Genomic DNA, 24,206 nt, shown 5'->3' on the forward strand with positions numbered 1-24,206 from the left:
GGTAGAATTATGGTTTTCGATATTATTCCAAAGGTGAAAAGATAGGTTAGGGGGTTAGGATTTTGCTTTGAAATTGCAATATGCTGGAAGGGATTACGTGTTTTTACAAAGATTTTTGTTTATTAAAGTTTTAAATATAAAAGGGGAGGTTAGGGTGTTAGGTTTTTGCTTTGAAATCACAATATGCTGACTTAGCTATAGTGTTTTTCAACATTAGTTAAATAACAACCGTTATATTCTATTAATTATATTATTGAAAGGTACTCTTACTTTTATTGAATGAAATGATGAAAATATATTGATTATTATATAAAATTCAATGATACATCATCATTGGATAATAATATCATCATCAAAATGGAATGACGGCTCCAGTTACGGTGCTCGGTAACCATCATCACAAAGAACGTTACATTCAAAGATCTGACTGAATGGAACGGGAAAAACCGTTACTAACGCTTGCGCGATACGGTGCTGTCTGAGACAGAGAGTGGTTTGTTTCTCAACAAAATCAGAAATTATGCATTTTAAAACCAATATTCTGGTTTAGATTATATGTCAATTTTAGTTTTCGATTCTTCAATAATTGAATTTCATAATTAGTACCATAGTCCAATATTAATGTAACTTATTGATGTTTTTGATATTATGATTAAAGGCATTCAGACAAGGCAAAAAATGTGATGCTGAACTTGAAAAGATTTTGAAAGCTCCTGATCAATTGAATTTGAAAATACATTATTCAGTTTCTAGTCGGAATCTAAATACTCTTATTTCATCAGAAGAATCCATTTAACAATCACAAGTTGATCGATATCCCATTTAGTTAAAAAAAAAATTATAATATGTTAATGATAACAGCTGACAGACAAATTTGAAAATCATCTGTTAGTAAACTATAAAAATTCTATTTCATTCAATTCTATTTAATAGAATAAAGCAAAATGGCAATTTTGCAATGCATCATGGGATCGTGTCTTGACCTGTTTCCATGATATAATGAGTTCCACGTTATAATGACAGTATTTGTTCAAATTTGGTTTTGCTATCCTTGTCAATTATTCGACAAAGCCGTTGGTACTATCCTTTTCTAGGTCCACAACGATGCCAATTATGTTTTTGACAGTGTAGAAATATGGGTAATTAATTAATGCACAGAATTAAAGCACACGGCACCCAAACTACGAGACAGCCTCACCCCCTCATCCAAACTAGACAAACAGAAAACTACAACACATCCAGGTCAACACATCACAGCCGGCACTACGGATCAGGAGCAAACAAATCAGGACATACAACAGAATAGACACAAAAAAACAGATACATTGAAAATCTATCATCTTAATATTCAGAGAGGCCTACAAAATAAGATCGACAGACTATTGATGGAAATAAGTCTTCACACTCCGGACATTCTCATACTCTCGGAACACGGCCTACAACTAGATGAGCTATTGAGCACACATATTCCTGGCTACACACTCGTTACCAAATTCTGTCGAACTGTATATATGTGGGGAGGCATAGCACTGTACAAAAAAGACAACTTAACCACAAGAATAAAAGAGATCGTGTTCCATGGACTTCAGAAGCCAACAGAGAGGATCTTTGAGACGATAGCAGCCGAAGTCCAACTCAAGAAACAGAATCTGATATTAGTAGGTTCCTATAGATCACCTGATCCTAGAACAGAGGTGGAATACTTGAATAGGTTGGAATGTGTACTGCAAAAATACTCAGGAAAGAAATGCCACATAGTACTACTAGGAGATACAAATATAGACATACTGAAAACAGATAAACAAACCTATAAAGATTTAAACAACTTGCTAAAACAGCACAGCTGCTACATATATGACATACCGGTTACTAGAAAAACCCAGACAACAGCCACAAGTATAGATGGGTGCTACCTTAATATACCTATTAAAAAAGTAAAAGCAAAAGCATACCCAAATTTAATTTCAGATCATCACTCAATACTATGTGACATAAAATATAAAGTCGAACATCAAACAGCCACTTATAAGTATGCCAGAAATTATTCAAAAGCAAATTTAAACAAACTAAAACAGCAACTAGGCCTTGTAAATTGGAAACCAGTAACTATGACTCATTCAGTGGAAGACAAATACAAAAAATTTCAAAAAATAATGCGATTAAGCATAGATGAAACTATGCCAAGAGAATCCAAGAAGATTAACATACCAAAAAACAAATTTTTTGGGATGAAGAAACAACAAAACTAAAAGATGCTACAATGCAAGCATATGATAAGTATATGCTCACAGGCCGTATGGAAGACAAGGAACAACATTTGACAATGAAAAAAGCTTATGACCTGGATGTAAAAAACAAAAAGCAACTCCAATTGAAAATGAAAATACAACAGGCAGAAAATAAAACCAAAGTCTTGTGGAGAATGATAAATGAGGAAAGAAAAAAATCCAAAAATGTCAGAAATGAGAACCTCTACCTAACTGTGCGAGATCAAAAAATTACAGATCCCTATCAAATTGGCAACATCTTGAACGCTGGCTTCATGCAGCCAATAAAAGAACTGAATGGACATAATAATACTCCCAATAATCTGGAATTGACAGAGAATGCTCAAATATTCGACCACTTTGATGCAGTTACTCACACAGAATTAACCAAGATTCTTATGAGACTAAAACCAAACAACTCTTCAGGTCATGACGAAATTACAGGGAAAATTCTAAGGTACTGTGAGGACGAAATTAGAAACCCACTGTTTCACATAGTAAACTCATCATTTGAACAAGCAGTATTTCCGCATAGCTTAAAAATAGCCAAGATCTACCCCAAATTCAAAACAGGTGACCATACTGATCCAAAAAACTACAGACCCATAGCAAACCTTCCCATTGTATCCAAGATTATAGAGCGGGCAGCATACAATCAATTGATTTCATATCTGGAGACGAATGGGCTGTTGTCTACGAGCCAGCATGGATTCCGAAAAAATCATAGTACAGCCACAGCGATTTCCAAACTCTGTGATGAGGTGTGTAAGATATGGGAGGATAAAAAATATGCATCAGGACTGTTTGTTGATCTCCGGAAGGCTCTTGATGTACTCGATTGGAACATACTCAAAACAAAACTAATAAAAATGAAAATTCAAGGCAGAGCACTCAAGTGGATTGAAGACTACCTCCAACATAGAAAACAATATGTAGAGCTAGATTTCCAAAGACAAAATCAAATAATCACTTTCAAATCAACAGCACGATCAGTCAAAAGAGGAGTACCACAAGGGTCAATCCTGGGACTGCTGCTCTTTCTTATATACATAAATGATCTTCCAGATGAATTACAAGAAAACAAAAAGTGTATCCTATTTGCAGACGACACAACTATACTACTTCCCACAAACAGAAAGGAAAATCGAAACAATATAGTTGAATCAACTCTTACTGAAGCTACCTCGATCTGCAATAGAATGAAACTGGCCATAAATAATGAAAAACAGTACACATGAACTTCACCCCAACAAACCAAACCCAGGATGAACCACAAAACAGTAATATAAAAACAGTGGAAAGCACAAAGTTCCTTGGCGTAATTATCGACAACCATCTGACCTGGAGGCAACACACGGACTATTTGTGTAAAAAACTCTCCTCTGCTACATATGTCATCCGCAGAATCAGAAATATTGCTGATGAGAAGACAGCACTAATCGCATATCACTCATTATTTATGTCACACCTGAGATATGGCATTGTCGCATGGGGATCATCAGCACAGGGAAATCTCGAGAGAATATTAAGGATACAAAAAAGGGCAGTGCGAATCCTACTAAGAGAAAAATACATAGAACACTGTAAACCACTCTTTAAGCAGACAGGTATCCTCACAGTGATCTCAATATACATCCTGGAATCCATCATCCTAGTGGTAAACCAAAGTCCGGCTTTAAGACGAGATAAGCACAGTTATAGAACACGCAACGTGGATGACATAAGCCTCCCCCAGCATCGACTTAAGAAGTATAGTAGATCTCCGGCCTATTCGGGGGCATACCTGTTTAACCTGCTTCCTGGCAACATAAAATCCCTAGTGAATGACAACACCTTCATAAGAAGACTAAAACAATACCTGATGGACAGACCATACTATAGCATTGCAGAATTCATTGATGACCACACCTTCTCACACCTTAAATAAAAGTGAACACCGACACCCCCACGATGGGACGAAAAAGACGATTCCCCGGTCAAGCAGACTGCGGAGAAGACATATGAAGTAAAAAAGTAAGTAAGTAAGTAAAAGTAAGAATCGGCATCGCTATTCTCCTATCTTTATCCACTACCATTATAACGTGGACCTCACTATAGGCAAAAAAATCATATTTCCGAATATCATACGGTGACGTTTAGTCAAACTGTAAAGTATAAATTAATATTACATAAAAGAGGAAGAAACCTTGAGGGTTTTAAAGCTGAGAGGATAGGGAAGGGGGTTTGAGTTTTTCTTACAAATGGCAAAATGCTTGTCTTATTCAAATAATTTTAATTTTAGACAGAAACAGGAAGCTTGCATGTCGAAACAAGTTTGTGTCATTTTTTCGACTGCATCTGTCACCCCATGACACGACAAACTGGGTCTGCTCAGAAATGTTTCCCACTCTGTCGCTGATCGCATTTGTCGGGAGGTGCAGGAATGCAAATCGATACAGAGAAGAAATCAATTGATTATAATTATTCCTTCTACCTTGTGAAATCGACCACATTATTTGTCACCTCTTGACACGGCAAACTATAGTGAGGTCCACGTTATAATGGCAGTGATAGAGATAGAAGAATAGAGATACGATTCTCTGCATTAATTAATTATATTTCTTCACTGTCAAAAAGATGATTGGCATCGTTGTGGACCTAGAAAAGGATAGTACCACCGGCTTTGTCAAATGATAAACTAGAATATCAAAACCAAAGTCGATCAAATACTGTCATTATAACGTGGACCGCACTATAGGTCTGCTCAGGAATGTGATCCAGTCTGTCGCTGACAGCTGGATGATGGAATGGACAGCTTCTGTCGTTAGCAAAGTGTGTCGTCATCGACTCACTTTTGAAAATCCCGCTCCTGCTCTCACGTTCCCATTATCGACTATCGAATCGAATATCGATTGAACGTAGAGTAGAAAGCAAGAAATAGTGAGGTTATGTTTATAGAGTCACGTTTACGTTGATATTCATATCAATAACACTTAATGTTGAATGAGGCTACTTTATTTATTTTATATCCATTTCAAGATTGCAATATTTGTGATTTGTGACTGATTCATGTAAGTGTTGGTTCAACTTTCTCCCTAGCACCAATATTGGTCGTTATTGTCCAATAGGTACTCAACATGTCAGTTTAGACTATAGTCTCGTGATAACTTGGTAGGCTATCATAGTTCCATTCCCTTCATCTACAATGGTCAGCTTGAGTTGTAATAAACAAAATATAGCATTAACAGTTGAAAATAGAACCATATTTGTCAACATTGAATCTCAATTCATTAAAGTGGTTGAGTTGGAAAAAAATATTGCATCTTCTTTCAGCACCGACAATCAAGACATCGATGCGGACGATTCCAAAAAGACAGTTACATACTCTTCTTCAGACATATCTAAATGTGGTAAATTCTTTGTACGTGCCCATGGTAGAAATTTGTCTTTGTGGAATCTAATAAGCGCAGATTTCATCAGCAATAGATGTCTTCAAAAACGAGCAAACAAAGTCAGATTTTCCCCAAAATGTGATTCAATTGTGGTAGCTGATAAATCGGGTGATGTTTTCTTGTACTCAGTCAAAAGTCCTTTGGATGCAGGCGTTCTTATTCTTGGACATTTATCAATGCTATTGGATGTGTTAATTAGTCCTGATGAAAAGTTCATTATCACCTGTGACCGGGATGAAAAGATTCGTGTGTCATCGTTCCCAAATGCCTACAAAATTCACACTTATTGCTTGGGTCATGAAGAATTTGTGACTTCGATTCAGCTTCTGCCACATTGTCAAGATATTCTCATTTCTACATCTGGTGATGGTACTGTAAAGCTATGGGATTATAAAATGGGCAGACTGATTGAAACACTCAATTTCTCTCCTACTGCTGGAGCAGCTTATCCTGATGAAGATACAAACGGTGCTATTGTGACCAGTACCTCTGCACGGATAGCAAACGATCAGTCATTGCTATGTGTGACAGTTAGTCAACAAAAAAGTGTGATCGTTTTCAAGTTTAGTGGTGATTTAGAAAAAATTGAACATTATGTATACACATTGACTTTAGACAGTGAACCAGTTGATATCCTCCTGGATGATAGAAGTAATCTGTGGCTAGTACTATTTGAAAAGAATTTGAAGCTTGTGGTTTTTGGGGGTATAGCATTATTCAAACCCAGTTTAAAAGAAGATTCCAATGTGGTCGATAGAATTAATCAAGAAATAATAAATGTGAAAGAAGTTACTTTTAAGAAAGATATGATTCCATTGCTGTTCAAAAGAAGTTTTGATAATGTTAAAGATTATTTGAAACGAAAAAATGATAGAATATGTGATCAGAATGACAAAAAAATAAAACTTGACACGCCTGCCACATAAAATGTAATTATTTTCATAATCTGATCATTGTTGGATTAATAAAAATCTCACAAAGTATTATTACTTTTATTTTTTTAAATTTCAACTGAATTCCTAAAAAATCCTGTAGTCTATTTGCATCAATATATTTTGGCGATTGCAGCTTCTATTATTACGAATAGGGCAGAATAACTGGACTGGAAGGAATCTGTAACAACGGCTATAAGAATACCCTTCAAAGCTATAATCCATAATCCAATATCGTGATCGATGACCAGGGTTACCCGGATAGATCGTGTCAAAAATTAAAACTGTATTTTACACATAGATGGCGGCGTCACAGTCCAGCATAGTCATCATTGAAAAAATCGTCTAAAGAATAAAAACTCCTTCCAATGAGCCACCTTGATAGGGTGTTCCTGAACGCGGTAGGTGAGCGCCCCTTCACTGAATGCGGCAGGCAGTTAAACATCCTGATTGCCAGCACCGCAAACAATCCTTAACCCTAGACAATCGACTGCGCGGAACATCCAAGTTGGTCCTCCCCCGAGTATTGTAGGTGTGCACTTCCTCTCTTCTTGAGAACATAGACTGGTGTTTTTTGACGTGCAAGAGTGATGCTAATATGAAAAGTCCATACACAGTATGGATGCCCACACGTTGAAAAATAGGCTGGCAGTGAGCATCAAACTTGCTATAAGTCATCAAACGAACCGCTTTTTTTGAAGCAAGAGAATGTCCTTAGCATGTGCTGAATGACCCCACACAAGTATTCCATACTGGATATGACAGCTGAACACAGTATGAAACAGCATCAGCAGTCTATGGGAACTCAGAAGTCCTCTCATATTCCGGAGCAAATAGACCACTCTAGAAAGTTTTCTTTCTAGATTTGTCGTAGACATCATGTCTACGACACCAGTGTGTAGCCCGTCTTACAGTATCAAGTTAGACAGATGCCGCATTTGAAATAAACACGTTATAAGTGTTATACTGGTCTGCGCACAGGCATCTAGCCCATGCAGACCATTTTCATATTATTCATTGTGCTCATTTCCTTAAATATATTTGTGTTTCTCATCGTTTTCCTTAAAACCTGAGCCACATTGAGATTTATAAACTTAAATTTGAAATTTATATCTTCAGATACTGTTTTTGGTGAGATTTAGTGATATTTATCCATAATGAAACACTAGAATATTGTCTAAAAATATATCGAATTTATTAAAAAGTTACATAGGCTACATGTTTTCAACGTCTTTAGGTGAAGATGACACACCTGTCAATAGGTGATGTTGAAAAACATGTTTGTAACTTTTTAATAAATTCGCGATAATTCTAAACAATATTCTAGTGTTTCATCATCATTTATAACTTGAATTAAATCATGCATTTCAGAAATAAATTGAAAAATTCAATCTAGTACCGTACATTTATTGATTAGCCTTCATATTATTCCGTTAGCTCTACCGTAACGGTACCGGCACTACATATTATATGATTTTCTTCAGTAAAAATAGGCATCTCATCATAAACTATCATACACATAATAATTATTATATAACTACAAAAGCGTAATCATTTTACAGCATAAATAAATAAATCATTTCAACATGAATACATCAACTAAGATATATCTTAAAAACTTTTTTTTAAATTGATAGGTCTATTGCAGTAATATTCAATGAATTGAACGATTGGTGAATTTGATTAAGTCTCATTTGAACACTCAACCTAATTCAAAGAATCTTCTAGCTTCAATAATAATTTTATTAAAAGTAAACCGGATATAACCTTGAATGAGAGAAAAATAATACGAACGCTGCAAAATATAGGTACTAAAAGTTATCAGTTACTCGAGTAAGTGATCCAGATCTAGAATTTAATAGATTTGAACTGAATATATGTAGATCTAGAATTTAAAAGATTTGAACTGAATAGATGTAGATCTATGTGGCATCAATAAATAATTGGCCATTCAATGACATTAACCAATTATCTTAATTCCATAGTAGTGACTTCAAACTGTTATAATTCCTTGTAAATAGACTTTCGTTTGACAGTATGAAGTGAATCTATATTGCCATTACCTCATTTATATACTCCACATAAATGGAATCTATTATAATTTCAAGTGAATCTCATTTGAGGAGTCTTGACTCAAACTGTCGATGACGAAGGCTCTTCTTCAATCCTTGTCGGTAAACTTGTGAAGCCATACTCCTCCATTTCTGAAAAATATTTTTCCAATTAGAAATTTAATTTATGTGTGTCTGAGTTGCTGAAAGTTTATGGTGAAGATATTATAAGAAACCTAATTAAGATTTACAGTTGTTATATAATATAGGTACACTCTTGTCAAGAATCAAGAATGTTTTATTGTCACAAACAAAATAATTGCATTGACAAAAGTCACTTCATAAGGATACAGTAACATTGATACTTTGTATACAAGTACACGTTATATATATATTATAATATTACAAATTAAAATAGAAATAGGCTACTCAAATATTTTATCTACGGATAACAATTACAGACCAGCATTTCCTCGATTGAATAAAATGCTCTATTCTTCGACTATCTTTTTATTGCTCTCTTAAAACTATCAAGATCATAATTCCGTACTTCCAGTGATAACCTGTTGAAAATTTTCACTCCTATATAGCAGTACATTTTTTGTGTTTTGGCAAGCCTAGCACGCCCCAGATCAATCTGACTACCTGGCCGAGTGTTATGCTCATGAATGCTTCCCCTCAAATTGAAAAGATTAGAATTTTGCTTTACAAATATTAAACAATCCATAATGTAAATACATGGAAGTGGCAATATACCACTGTCTAAGAAAAAACGCTTACAGGACTCCCTCATGCCCAGGTTGAATATAGCAAGCATAGCTCTTTTTTGACACAGAAACACCTCTTTTGCGCCACTAGAATTTCCCCACAGCAATGTACCATATTGAAGGTGAGAGTGGAACAGTGCGAAATATGCGTTTAGGGTGAGACTAATGCTAGTACAAGATTTCAACTTTTTTAATAGAAATACAACTCTAGATAATCGAGTACAAAGCGCATCCGTATGACTTTTCCTAGTAAGTTTTGAATCAAGGTTTATTCCCAGAAGTTTAACAGACTTTTGTTGACACTTCACACTAGAGCTAAACGTTATAGTTTCAGTTTTGCTCTCATTGACAACCAATCCGTTTGCAGAGAACCATGTCAGCTCTTTCTCTCATATAGCTCATTATTATGGAATTAATATTAGGAGATATATTGGAGCTAAGCAGAGTGGTATCATCTGCATATAGCACTGATTTAATTGGAACATACTTTGGAAGATCATTTATGAATACTATAAACATGAAGGGGCCAAGAACAGAGCCTTGGGGGACCCCTAGTAAAACTTGTTTACAACTGGATCGCTGTTCACCAATTTTAACAAGTTGAAATCTGTCAGAGAGGTAAGATTGTAATAGAGCGAGTTCTTTTCCCTTTATACCATAGCATTGCAACTTTTTAATTAGATCAATGTGGGGCACAATATCAAAAGCTTTACTAAGGTCTAAAAGCAGCGCACTAACCTCCTCCCTATTCTCAAAACCCTTAATAATATAAGAAACAACATTTTGCACAGCTTTAACCGTATTCAGTTTTTGTCTGAAGCCATACTGTGCTGCTGAAAACAAATTATTTTTCTCAAAGTAATCTTCAATATTAATCTTTATAATACTTTCCAATACCTTGGATATAACAGGTACAAGCGCAATCGGTCTATAGTTACTTATATTTGTTCTCTCACCCTTTTTATAAACAGGCACGGTTACAGTGGTTTTTAAACATTTAGGAAAGATACCACTACTTATAGCTCTATTAATTAGATACGTCAAAGGTTCAATGATAACATCTATGATCTTCTTCAACACAAAATTAGATAGCCCAAAAATGTCTTCAGACTTGGAATTACTGAGCTTAGCAACGATTTTATTTACATCTGCGGGCTTCACAGCACCCAGGCTAAAGGATTGCAAGCCACACTGTGAATTGATCAATCCAGACGACATCAGAATATCAGAATCATTAGCTCCGTGATTGATATTACAAGAACAATTATTGGATGAATTTACAAAAAAATCTTTAATTTCATCAGCAGATACTCAGATAGGGGAGGAGCCATTTGTGAACGATTTTTTGGCAATCGTCCCGTCTCTGTATTAATAATCTTCCAAGCAGCTTTGCAAATATTAGAGGACTTCAAAATATAATCATCATTAGCCTTTCTTTCAGCTGCATTAATTTTATCTTTATAAATTTGCTTTAATCTTCTATGATTTTCTATCAATTCAGTATTGTTCTTGCATTTTTCATAACTTAAATCTAACAGTGTTCTAATTTCTTCCAATTCGGGTGTGTACCAAGCTTTAGATTTCTGAATTTTACAGCCCTTATTGAAGGAGTTGATTTTTTTAGTTATTATAGGGCAGCACTCATTGAAATTTTTAGATAAAACCTTCATGAAAGAGTCAAAAGCCAGATCTACATTATCTGCCCGAACAGTTTCCGACCAATCAACTCTGTCTAACCAGTACTTTAACCTGCTTATGCTTGTTTCATCAACTAGTCTAAAGCTGTGAGTCAATGATTTATCCCTCCTGTCAGTGTAATCAGTACGGTATTTATTTATACATTGATACATATAATATCATTCTCAACTATGAATGATCGGAAAAGGAACAACAGGCTTTAAGCCCAAAACTGTTCCTTTCCCAAATTTAGATAGAAATCACTTCATGATTTTTGTCCAATTTTGAGTTAAAAAAATATATAAAATATTCAAACTAATCAGTATTGTAATATTATGAAAAATATGTTTTTATAGGGTTTCTTAACATATTTTTCATTGAATAAACTAAAAAAAATAATCTAGTGTCCTTTTTAAGTGTTTGAAAATACAACATGTTTTGGTCATATTTTTCCAGTTCTATCAAAAGTTAATTCATTTGAATAATGTGATGTCAGTAATAGCATAGAGAAACAATAGCTTGAGTAGATATCCCATGGTATAGGGCGTTTATGTCGCAACTTCTACTGTTATCTCAAGCCGATTACTGTTGATTATTGTCGAATTTTACTGTTTTGTTGGGGTGAGAGTGTATGGACGGCACAATATGAGAGACTACCAGTGTCACACAGCTTCACGGGAAAGAATTACATGAACACATGAATTACATGGTTTGAGATAACAGTAAAAGTTGCGACATTAACGCCCTATACCATGGGATATCTACTTATGCTATTGTTTCTCTATGGTAATAGTTCGTACAGTAATATTTCAATTCCAACAGTTATTAAGTCACAGTAATAAGAAGGTAACATATAGTCCCACACCTAGTGATAAAAATGTCGTTATTCCATTCCATTAAAAAACCTTGACTTACATAAAAAATAACACCTACCCATATAGAAACTTTGACAATTGTTTCAACGCAAACCGCATTAAAATTGAATACACTTTCAAGGGCACCGGGTCTTACATTAGTTTTGCAAAAAAGTTTTTTTTTGTAGATTTCTCATTATTATACTCGCCAACTAATAGAACTTTGATTTTGAATAGCATATATAAAAACGTCACTCATTTCAATTATAATTCATAATTTACAATAGTCAGAAAACATTTTTCATTTCACCTAAATGATTGATTATTTGTTTGCATACCTGAAAACTCATCCTCCAAATTCAGCAGAGCTCTTTTCCAATGGGAATTGTCAAATGGCTCATTACCACCAAACTCAAGCGGGAGAATGCTCTTGTTAACATGATTGTGCAAAGATTTCAAATCTTTTCCATGTAGATATATCTAGTATTTGAAAAAAATGGAATGAGTTATTAACATTGTGCGATTTACCAATATATTTGTATATATATAATAATTATATGGTGAGCTTCCTGAGAATATTTGTCCAATTTAGTAGCATGAACTAGATAATAACTACAGTAAACACTCGAACATTTAATACAACAATAAAATACAGTAATTATCAATACATTTTATTTTGAGATAGGGTGATGAAAGCGTTCTAAGAAGCTCCAGAGCCATACAGGTTTAAATATCACTTTGTATTGTATTGGAAATACTCATCGAAAGAGAATCTTGATCTTTAATAACTTATCATTATTCATTTGATAACCTATTACAAAGTTGATTTTAATCTCATAAAGTGTGTAGTAATTATTAATATATAGTTTATTTTTACCAAGAAGGTATCGGTAGTACGGTAGCTTGAATTCATTCAAGAATGTGAAATTTCAGGTTTTATATAGAACTAGTGTGATCTAATACTTGCCCTTTTTCGGATCTTCTCTTTCAAAAAAGGCTTCAATACAGAATAGATAGCATCAAAGTAGAATGGTTGATTTACAACATGAAAGCCCTTGAAACGCAGAGGAAATGTTTCCTGAAAAATAAATTCATCAATATATTGGAATTTGTCTTATAGAAGAATATTAACTTGAAAACCTTTGTCATAAGAAGTGGATCACATTTTCAAAAATTCAAGATGCTATGAGAATAAATTCATTAAAATGTTTCGTTTGTTAGAAGATCTACAAATCTTCATATAAATATGTATTTTCTTTCAAATACAGTACCGGTATATAGTTCATATTTACACATCTACCTTTACCTATTTATCCACTATAAAGACCAGGTTTAATAGGTACTTTCAATTTGAGAGTAGACCTACCAGAGATAAAACACTCTTCTACCCAAGAAGTATTTCGCTTCAGCTAAAATATTTATTAATATATTTACCTTAAAATTATATCTTCAAGAGCTTAAGCCATACAGAGCGCGACCTGCGATACTATATCTTAGTATGCGTATCTTACATAGTTTAATATAGAAACTTATAGGATCGAAGATCTCAGATCGCTTTCTGTGACTGAGCCCTTAGTTAGGGCTCATAGTTAAGGGGGAGACCATATGGCAGGGTAAGTGGCAGGGCAAGGAGCTTTCCGATTGGCTGATTGGTTTGTCGCATGAAAAAAACGCCTAATATAGTCTCGTCCTGAGTGAGGAGTACCACTTCTTATAAAACAAAATGAAAACTAATCAGAGGAGAAAGTCATATTTTGGAGGTGAACTGATCTAGATGGATTTTCTATGAATGAAAATGGGTTATTGATTATTTTAGTATAAAAAATGTTACCTGCGTTATAACTCTATGAATGAGTTTTTGAATGAGAAAATTTTAGTTTGGGAAAATGGTACCTGCACTACATCCACGGTCCGTTTCGCGTAGTAAGGCGAAAGAAACTTGGCGTGCTGGTGCAGTCCAAAGCCATTCATGTCGACTATAGCAGTGATGCCTGCCACCTGAGTCTCAGGCTCCCTCACTGCCATCTCCAGGGCCATCACGTTTGTGCAGAACACATCTTCCACTGTCACTTGTGACACGTCGCACTTTTCTACAAAAAACACAATCTATATCCATATGATATACTGACCCACTCTGAATATGTAAACTCTGGATCCATTATTGTCTCGCTGTTCCAGCATATTTTGACATTGCATATCAAGTATGTGCAGCTTTTTGGAAGGTCGGGGAACTTTGAATAGTTCTGGACTTTCATATTTCATCTGGTAGTACCTCTGCAGCTACAAATTCAAATCAATTTATTTTCCATTTTTTACACTATATACAGAGCATGAAATTACCATATAGCTACGGAAATAATTACAAGATAACTAAAAAATCACAATCATACCCTGAAGAACATTACAAAAAATCATTATTATGGAAAATAATCTCAAAGGTTACAAAAACCGGTCTGGGCAGAAAAAACTACTTAAAAGAAAAAAGTGCAGTTAACACAAAGCAAATTAAGAAAGAGCAAAAAAAAAAATAAAACTAAAAAGACAAGAAAAAAAGGAAAGAGAACTTCAGTATCAGTTGAACATTATAAAAATACTAACAAAATTACAGTAGACTATATAAAATAACATTAAAAACTAAATAATGTCAAAATATGGTCAAAATATAAAATAACTACTATTGCATTCTTATATAACTTTCAAGTGAAAAAACACATTCTTTGGTGTGGCGACCGTTTCGTGCTGGTATTGCACATTCTCAAGCCAAACCTGATTATAATTCTCAAAAATAATTATAGTTCAGGCATGCTGGTAAAATTAACTCGTTACTCAATCCTTATAATATAGTACAGTAATATATCTACTGTATAATAATTATTTAAAATATCCAATGGAAGCTATGTAAATAGAATTAAGGACTTCTGCCACTGCAAATATTGACCGAAGAACTAATAGCAGAAGGAAATTTGAATAATTAAACAGTTCAATAATTATACCTTTTCCAGCAAAAAGTTAAAAATATATAATGCCTAGAATAAGAAAGTTCTGAATTTTTCAAATCTGTACGTTATAAATTAGTTCATCTATTACCGTACGTAGAGATGATAAATACCATCCATTATTTAATAATCGTCGTCGTCGTCTTCTTAGAGGGGTAAGCATTAATACCTGTTCCGCCTTCAAACATTCTCCCACCTTTTTCTTGCTCTGACAATACTTCTCCTCCCTTCTGGCTTGTAATAAGCAATGTCAGCTTTGGGGATTCTTCCGTTTTCCATTCTCTCATCATGTTTTCTCCACTGTTGTTGATTCTCGTCAACTCGTTAAGGTATAGAGAACACATTGAGCTCTCTATGAATATCAATATTCTATTTAATAATGTTATCCATATTTCTCTTTTATCAATCATTACCAATTTTTTTCTAACAATTTTTATATGAATTATAATTATTATTAGGCCTAGGCTACTAAGTTTTTGAAATCCATAAATCAATTTTCTAGTTAGCTTAATAATTTTCCTTACCGTGAAGAAAGCTTTGGGGACATCGAATTTCTTGGCCCGTAAGAATCGGAGAAGGAATGCATCATCAGTTTTTGCGTTGAGATTAGGCTCTTCTGGAAATAAGTGGGAAATCCAATGGATATTTTAACATACTACTTCTTATCTGTTATAAATTTCTCAATTTCACTCATTGAAGTACAATAATTCATTCATTTATTTAATCCACTAGTTGAAGTTAAAAAATATATCATTACTAGTGTAAATAGTATAAATATAGAGTCCAATAATAAAAGTTATATAGTAGAGTATTTGATGAAGTATCCTTTCCCAAACTATGCTCTGATTTTATCAATTGATCTCGTTTTCAAATTAAATAACCCCATAACTTCATTTAGACTATTCTATATTATAAAAATTAGGAATAGAAACAGTTTTGGGTTAATCCTGTTCATTCTCTCCCAATCATTCATTTTTTATGTTATTTGAGTGTGCCAATGAAATACTCTCTACAGTGATGTTATGAGACAGACAACACACGTCATATTGATTGATAAGTTGAAAGTATTGTTAGTTTTGGCAGGTAGATTCAAGTAGTTTTTGTTTGTTGGTAAAGGTGGAATCACTTATGATATACTGTAGCTTTTTGCTACTGCGCAAAAACTTTATGTCTCCAATCGCACTGTCTGCATAATATACGGTCGGGTACCGTGCTAAGTACCGGTACAGTAGGCCTACTTAATACTTGAACTCTAGCCTACTCACATTTTCTATTGCGGATGATGCCCACATAACCTTTTGGTTTTTGCATGGGTTATGGATATTGCATTGGTAAATTGATAAAATGATCAAACGTCCATTCCATCAGCGGGATTCGAACCCAAGAACCAGGTGATGCTAGCACACCGAAATAAGTTTGTAATGCTCCTCAAGGCTGTTCGGTACACTTTTTTTAATTCAAATTGGATAATATTTTTCAATATAATTATTAAGATCATTATAAGAGTGAGAAAAAGTGGCAACTGAGATTTTTAAGTGGTCTAATAAGCGAGTTATGGGTTGTTGAAAGTGCGAAAGTGTTGAAAACGGAGTTAGTTTTCTTTCCAGATCGTAAACGGTTTCGAATTTTCCATTGGAGGTTTTTTTAATACCTCTAGTATAACATTGGCTTTGTTCTAATATGCGTTTTTGCGATTTATGCCAAAATAAACAAGTTATCGAATTTACAAAAAATGTTACTTTTTTATTTATGAACGATATGGGGAATAAAATATGTTTTAGTTTAGAAAGATATATTTTTTGAATTTTTAAGAGAAGTTCTGTTAGTATAGTCGAAACGGTTTATGATCTGGAAAGAAAACGAAGTAAGCACTTCAACGACACATAATAACTCCCATAACTCGCTTATTAGACCACTTGAAAATTTCAGTTGCCACTTTTTCCCACTCTTATAATTATCTTAACAATTATATTGAAAAAGATTATACATTTTAAATAAAACAAAAACTTTATGGAACAGCCTTAACACTACAGTAACTATAACTCTGACATACAACTATATAATTAAGTTACTCTATATAGTTACAGTACTTACCACTAGACCAACCCGGCCGGCTAAATTGAATATTCAATTTCAATTCAATTAAAAAAATAATTTATTCCGCACAACATAATATTATTACAAAACATTGTACCATCTAACAATACAAAAAAATACTAATGAAAATTATATGTTTTGCTTCAGATGACAAGAACATAAAGCGAAATAGATATGAAGCCTTATAAATCTCCTCCTAGCAAAAACAATAATAAAAGTGCATTGTTTTATTTATCCTGTTCAACTCACCTGAAATAAGTTTCTTCAACTCGGCCAACCCGTTTCGAATGGCTTCTGGTGTTTCATTTAGTTCTTTGAATGCCTTTTGTGACCACTCTTCGTTCAGCTGCGTCTCCCCTTGGTTCATGCATTTCTCACTCCCAGTGCCCTCTTTCTCTTCCGATTCATGACTGATCTTGTCAATCATGCTCGAACTTTCAATCAGAGGAATTTTTCATGCCTGTTGAATGAAAATTGTAGCTCACTCAACATATCTCCATCAACATACCTCATTCATCTAACTCAAAGAGTTATAATCCAAAGAGAACTATACTATATGCTATCACAAATATTCCTGATGTGTTCTCCCAATCAAGTATAATATTTATGATGATTTGTGATTGTCAATAAATCAAATGAATAAATAATATAGAATAGCTTACAAATTGATTAAAAGATGTTGATGAAGAAAGATAGCTTATAATAATGTTGTAATGATGTAGGCCTACATTTTAGAGTATAACTTTACTATACTATAATAATAAAATAGGCCTATTATAACTAGAGTTATAAATTTACTTATAAAAAGTAATGCTCAATTTCTAAGAGTTGAATGCTGACATAGTCCAGGCAATGAATGCTCAAAAAAGGGTATAGAGGGAAAAGTTTGGAAGACAATTTTTGACCCCGCAGTTCTGTTTAGGGTAGTCAGGAGGTAACATATCAAAAGTCCTCACCCCTGGGGTTCAAAGGTACCATTTTTTTTGGTTTCTCGCATATAACTCGAAAAATATGCATTTTACAGACATGACTATTCTATAAGAAATTAAAGCTCACATAATTTCCTATAATATTGATTAAACAACATTTTCCATATCTCTTTCACTTTTCAAGATATCACCTCTAAAAGATGTTAAATTTTTGAAAAACACATTTTCCCTCAATTTTTTGCTATTTTTGCTCTTATAACTTTTTGAATATCGATGGGAAAAATCCATGCTGATCATGAGCTTATAGAGCATAAAATTCTCTTCAATTTTATGTATAATTTTACAAGTTTACGTACATCCCCACGACTGTTGCAGCAGCTTCAGTGTGGAGTGTGAGATCTTCAGTTATGCAAAAATAGACCAATTGACAAAGGAATTTGGAGAGAATGTTTTGAACACAATTTTTGACTTTGAATCTTTGTTGGCACCAGTTAGGGTGTGAACATATCAAAAGTCCCCATCCCTATCCCTTGTGCTAAAGGGATGAGGGTGGTTTAAAAGTTGCATTTTCAATGTTTTGCTTACACGCTCATATCTTGAGAAAAATGCGTTCAACCGACATGACTAACTATTTAGAAATTAAGCTTGATAAATTCTCTACAATATTCGTTCTATGGTGATTTGTGATATCTCCAACAGTTTTCGAGATATACGCTCTTAAAAGTGTAGAATTGTTAAAATAACAGCTTTCAATCCTATTTTTTGATGTTTCAGGGTCGACAACTCTCCAACACTCCATGATAAAAATGAATGCTTACCGTAGATTTGTAGAGCTTTGTTTTCTCTTTAATTCGATGTATTATTTCACTACTTAATGTCTTCTTTCTTTTGTTATAGCGGATTCAATGTGGGGGGTGAAATTTTTATTTTGTAACAATTGATCACTTGACAATGAAATTTGAGTCTGGAACATCTGGTACACAATTTTTGACTTTTTAGCTTGATGAAGATTAGTTGGGAGGTGAACATAGCCAAAATACGCGTCTCTAACCGTTTATTAGGCGTGGAACTGCTAAGTTGACACTTGTTGCAGAGTTGAAAATTTCACCCCCCACATCGAATCCGCTATAACAAAAGAAAGAAGACATTAAGTAGTGAAATAATACATCAAATTAAAGAGAAAACAAAGCTCTACAAATCTACGGTAAGCATTCATTTTTATCATGGAGTGTTGGAGAGTTGTCGACCCTGAAACATCAAAAAATAGTTTAATCAATATTATAGGAAATTATGTGAGCTTTAATTTCTCATAGAATAGTAATGTATGTAAAATGCATAGTTTTCAAGTTATATGCGAGGAACCAAAAAATAGTACCTTTGAACCACCCCCACCCCCAGGTGGTAGGGGTGGGGACTTTTGATATGTTTACCTCTTGACTACCCTAAACAGAACCGCGGGGTCAAAAATTGTCTTCCAAACTTTTCTCTCTATAACACTTCCTTGACTGGGCTAACAGGTGAATTTTGAATACGAGTTTTTTTTAAGTAAAACTATTTGGGAGAACTATGCATATATAGGCTACGGACTACTGCTAGGTACCCTAATCGCTGTAAACTCTTCCGATTGTTGTTCTATTTATATATATAACAAAAACTCAATTTCCACTCTTGCTTCAAAATTTATAAATAATTACCTACCGCGTAAGTTATATAGTTGATAAGCTACTCCTTGGTTATTAGTTTTGGAAACGCTATGAATTAGTTGATAAAATGAATAAAGAATTAGAATAGATAGGCTATATCTTTAGGTCATTTTTTTATTTTCACTTGAAAATGGCTATTATATTAGGTAATCAAAACATGGGTGCGTATATAGAACATACAACTTTAAAAGGGTAGGCTAGTACTTGAACATTACTTTTTCATTTTTAATAATAATCGTAGTAACCTGTGGGGAAAAGTGGATATCTATAGGCAAATATAATTATTCAATATGTTATCAAAGAAGAAAAATAATAATGAGGACTAATTCATGAAAGCTGAGAGCCTTTACAGTAATAGAGACCTTTTGTTATTGAGTGAGTCCTTTCAAATACATCTGGGCATTGCATGTTAACGAAAATTACACCCTTCTTATCTTTTCCATGAAACAGTGATGAACATTAGGCAAATGTCAATCTCCAATGTTATTAGATGAGTGGATGGTTTGTCAGCAATAATTTTTATACGTATTCATCAGTATCAGTCAATAAATTCCTTGGAATTATATTTTATATTGATATCATTAAATTTAATATAATTTATCACAATATCAATATTGCGTTTACATTTGAAGACTGAATTGTTATTAATACTGTATATCAACTGTTCAAATAATAAATTAATAATTGAACTCATAGAATTGAATAATGAATTATATTCGGTGATAAGGCCTAGACCAAACATGAATATGTTTTTTTAACTGCGGAGATTCTCATGCATTGATAAACTTAGTTAGTACCTAATAGGGTAGCATTTGCTATGCTCAATAATTAGACATTTTGAAAATGATAAATTTTAGAGCGACAATGTTTTTTTTACGCAAGTGCTCATTTAAATGTATATCGTACCGGTACCGTACCTGATTTTTCATTGATGACTTAATTTCTCAGCCTGAGAAATCAGCAGTAATTCCCATATAATATAGATTCACTACTTTATTTCAATGAATGAATAAAACTCATTCTGCGTCCCTATTGTACTTTGGAGTCTAGATACATTTTTGTTGAAATAATAAATGACCTTCAATAATCATGATTTTGACTTTTGATTACAAAATGTTTGGTTCATACATCAAGGCTAGATCCCAATCGCACGGTAATTCCTACTGATAAAATCACATCCTGTGATCGACAGTAGTGCTGAAGTTATCAACAATCTATGTATGGCACTACAGCTCCAATTTTCATAACTTACCTAGTTACCTTAATCAATTAAAAGATTGGATAGGGTACATAAGAAATTCAAATTGATTATATCCATTGAATTTTCTTTTATTTTTGTAACATGAATAATATGATTATTATAATCATATATTCATAATATTCATATTATCATGGAACAATTATGTTACTGATCTATTAGAATTTTGATGTAATTCCATGTTATCAAGCCTAAAATTTACGGATAACATGAATGTATAAGAAAATTGATGATTATTATATCATGAATAATTCAGGTATTCGCATTAACAACTTACCCTGTGATACATAAGCTCACTTTGATAAAAAACAATAATAATAATAATGATTCATGAGAAAATACGAACAATCTATGGTACCTCTATAAATAAATAGTTATTTGTGCAACTAGTGCGCAAAGTGACAGTTTGCTGCACCGAAAGAAATGTTTACTTGAATGGTTTCTTGAGTACAACAGTGGAATTTTGCGCACGTATTTCACATAAAATTTTTCCTACAGTTACCATTGAATATGAAAAGTGGTTGATTATGGGTAAAATGATGGCGAAATCCATCAAATGTTTGTCTGTATAATTTTGTTATTAATAACAACTCCAATTTATCTTAAACTTGATAATCCAATTGAAAATTAATAATCGATTATTTATTCAAATTAAAAATTAAATTAATCCAATTAATTTGAAAATTAGAATAATTTTGAGTACCTAAATCTAAATTTCTAAATAATTTTTCAACCAATCAATTTATGAATGAAAAAATATCATTTGAAATAATGAATAATTAATAATATTCAAAATGTATAGTTTCATGAGTTCTCATTTTTATTTATTTGAAAATCAGAAAAATATAGATGGAACAAATTCGCATTCAAAATACACGCCAACAATCTCAACAGCTGATTGGGATGGCTGCAAGATAATACACAATGTATTAAGAGTACGCAAAGTAATACCATAGAGAAACGATAGCGTAAGTAGATATCCCATGGTATAGGGCGTTTATGTCGCAACTTTTACTGTTATCCCAAGCCGATAGTTCACGTAGTTCTTTCCCATGCATCTGTGTGACGCTGGTAGTCTTTCAAATTGTGCCGTTCATACACTCTCACCCCAACAAAACAGTAAAAATTTAAAATAATCGACAGTAATAGGCTTTAGATAACAGTAAAAGTTGCGACATAAATTCCCTATACCATGGGATTTCTACTTACGCTATTGTTTCTCTATGGTAATACTTTGCGCACTAGAGCGGGAAAGTGATTCTTTGCGTTCTGTAATCAGTGCAGGAATGGTCACTTTTCAAGGTAACTGTAGGAAAAAAATATTCCTCTAATATTCGAATATTGAATTGAGTGAATGATCATTATTTGACATAAGTGAGGTCTACGTTGTATACTGGTGATTACCGATTTTATCTTGTAGCTTTGCCACTTTTTTCTGATGTGATATGCCTTGGTATCTGATGTTATATTAATTGTACATTCTTTAGTGAAAATAATCAATTACAATTTATTCGTCAAGAAAAATTCTGTGATTTAATAATTACTCTCATAATTCAAATTGAATATTTTGTCAATCACCTGTAATTATATTTCTACATTGTTCAAAAACGATCTGGCAACGTTGCAGACCTAGAAAGGATAGCACTTGTCGAATGATAGATAAGTACAGCAACACCATTGCTAATCAAATGCTGCCATATATAACGTGGAACTCACTATAATAACTATCTATAGAATATAATAACTATATATTAGAATACAGCTCTGGACGAAAATAGGTTCGACGTTATAGTATGAGGGCATTGACATTAAGTAGTAGAAATATCATGGATCATCAGTGTCTTAATTTTTCTAGATTGCTTGTTGGTATTAAAGCGGTATCCCAGAAAATCATTGCAATGAACTTCAAAATACCTTATGGAAGAACTATTTCATAAGAACACCATACAAAACTAAAAACGTTACGGTATCGTACTGAATTTTGAGAACAAGGAGGCAATTCCTCAAGACTCAATATATATATATACAAAGGTCGTCTAATATACATTACATAACATAATATATCCTGAAATATATTCTCCTCAATATCCTGAACTTCAAGTTATTCAGTCACTTCTCGGTCACAAATAACTTATTGAGTTACCGTATTCTTAGTTCTCTATCCTTAAGAATTTTTTTAAAAATTATCTTTTATACTACTTAGCTTATCAAGTGACGAATAATAATAATATTAGGTAAGCTATACCTTATGTAGACAAATAACTCCATGATTACCAAGTGAATAAAACTTATTTTGGATAAATTGATTGGGATACATAATTATATATATATATATATATATATATATATATTATATATATATATTATTGCTTTGAAGATTATCACTTTTGTAATATGGAATTCAATCGTAAATGAAAATAATAAACAAATGTAATGTAAATAATAGACAAATCAAGTTACAAAGTAAAATATGAATTTATATTTTTATTATAAAAATGAAATTACAGTTTTCTCTACAATAGGTGGAGAGGCTGATTGAGGCTTCCAAAAATTAATCAAAAATACAGTAGACTACCTATAAAATCATCCATAATAAAATGTCTCATCTCATCCCTAATGGACATGCTATGAGGGATGGCCCAGATCATAAAACAGAAATTTGTGTAATAAATATTAATATTTCAGCACAATTACCTGGAGCGGCCCATTTTTATTCACCGCCCTTCTGTGATGTGAAATCGTTCATTCACTACTTCGTCTATTCACTGGTAATGAATAGAACACGTGAGTAGCTCAAACTACTTCTCACCTGGAGATGATCTCCAGTGATGTTCTGTTATCACTTCAGCTCCAGTTTTTATTCATTCCAGGCGCCGTTGCAGATCGATTGCACCTCAGCGCTACCTATCGGTATTTCTCTCAACTACAATAGGTAGAGCCTGACGAGATGGTCCCTGGCTGTCGTTTAAAACAGATGAACACTGGGGCCATCTCGTCGTGCGCTACTTATATAACCGCATCATCTTTTGAAAGCACTCATCTCTGGAACAAGAGTGCGATTAGTCAGCATTCTCCAGCTTCAAAATTAAGGGTGCCACACAATAGGTTTCGGCTATAAAGTGGAAGCCAGAATATTGAATAAAGCAATCACATTACGGCTCTCACATTTATTCATTCTTAAAAAAATGTTGCAGTTGTGGTTGGGGGTTGGGAATTATGCCGCTCCTTCAACCCGACAGACTAA

The 24,206-nt window shown here is 33.4% G+C and overlaps 2 protein-coding genes across 3 annotated transcripts; one reads left to right on the forward strand and one right to left on the reverse strand.

The window, feature by feature from the left end:
* The first annotated feature begins 5,166 nt into the window (after window positions 1-5,166).
* LOC111047544 (tRNA (guanine-N(7)-)-methyltransferase non-catalytic subunit WDR4) lies at window positions 5,167-6,684 on the forward strand. Its single transcript, XM_022333313.2, has one exon. It carries the CDS (start codon window positions 5,452-5,454, stop codon window positions 6,622-6,624), a length of 1,173 nt encoding a protein of 390 aa, XP_022189005.2. The 5' UTR covers window positions 5,167-5,451; the 3' UTR covers window positions 6,625-6,684.
* A 1,049-nt stretch (window positions 6,685-7,733) lies between these two features.
* LOC111047545 (alpha-tocopherol transfer protein) lies at window positions 7,734-23,814 on the reverse strand. Of its 2 annotated transcripts, none has more exons than XM_039423420.1 (8): window positions 23,657-23,797; window positions 17,322-17,532; window positions 15,500-15,588; window positions 14,109-14,259; window positions 13,873-14,069; window positions 12,947-13,057; window positions 12,318-12,459; window positions 7,734-8,834 (listed from the first exon to the last, which is right to left on the reverse strand). In XM_039423420.1, exons 2-8 carry the CDS (start codon window positions 17,497-17,499, stop codon window positions 8,764-8,766), a joined length of 939 nt encoding a protein of 312 aa, XP_039279354.1. In that variant the 5' UTR covers window positions 17,500-17,532; window positions 23,657-23,797; the 3' UTR covers window positions 7,734-8,763. The 2 variants fall into 2 exon arrangements, with proteins under 2 accessions (XP_039279354.1, XP_039279353.1); XM_039423419.1 differs by having other exon boundaries at window positions 7,739-8,834; window positions 15,500-15,591; window positions 23,657-23,814.
* Window positions 23,815-24,206: the final 392 nt, after the last annotated feature.

This window comes from Nilaparvata lugens, chromosome 3 (genome assembly GCF_014356525.2).
Source record: "Nilaparvata lugens isolate BPH chromosome 3, ASM1435652v1, whole genome shotgun sequence".
NCBI lineage: Eukaryota > Metazoa > Arthropoda > Insecta > Hemiptera > Delphacidae > Nilaparvata > Nilaparvata lugens.

Excerpts from the sequence above, each read along its gene's own strand:
- LOC111047545 (XM_039423419.1), bottom strand. The coding sequence starts at position 17,499 with ATGATTGACAAGATCAGTCATGAATCGGAAGAGAAAGAGGGCACTGGG. Across the intron at positions 13,058-13,872 it reads GGACCGTGGATGTAGTGCAG|GAAACATTTCCTCTGCGTTT; the intron begins GTACCATTTTCC and ends TTTATTTTTCAG. Across the intron at positions 8,835-12,317 it reads TTTGGAGGATGAGTTTTCAG|AAATGGAGGAGTATGGCTTC; the intron begins GTATGCAAACAA and ends AATATTTTTCAG.
- LOC111047544 (XM_022333313.2), top strand. The coding sequence starts at position 5,452 with ATGGTCAGCTTGAGTTGTAATAAACAAAATATAGCATTAACAGTTGAA.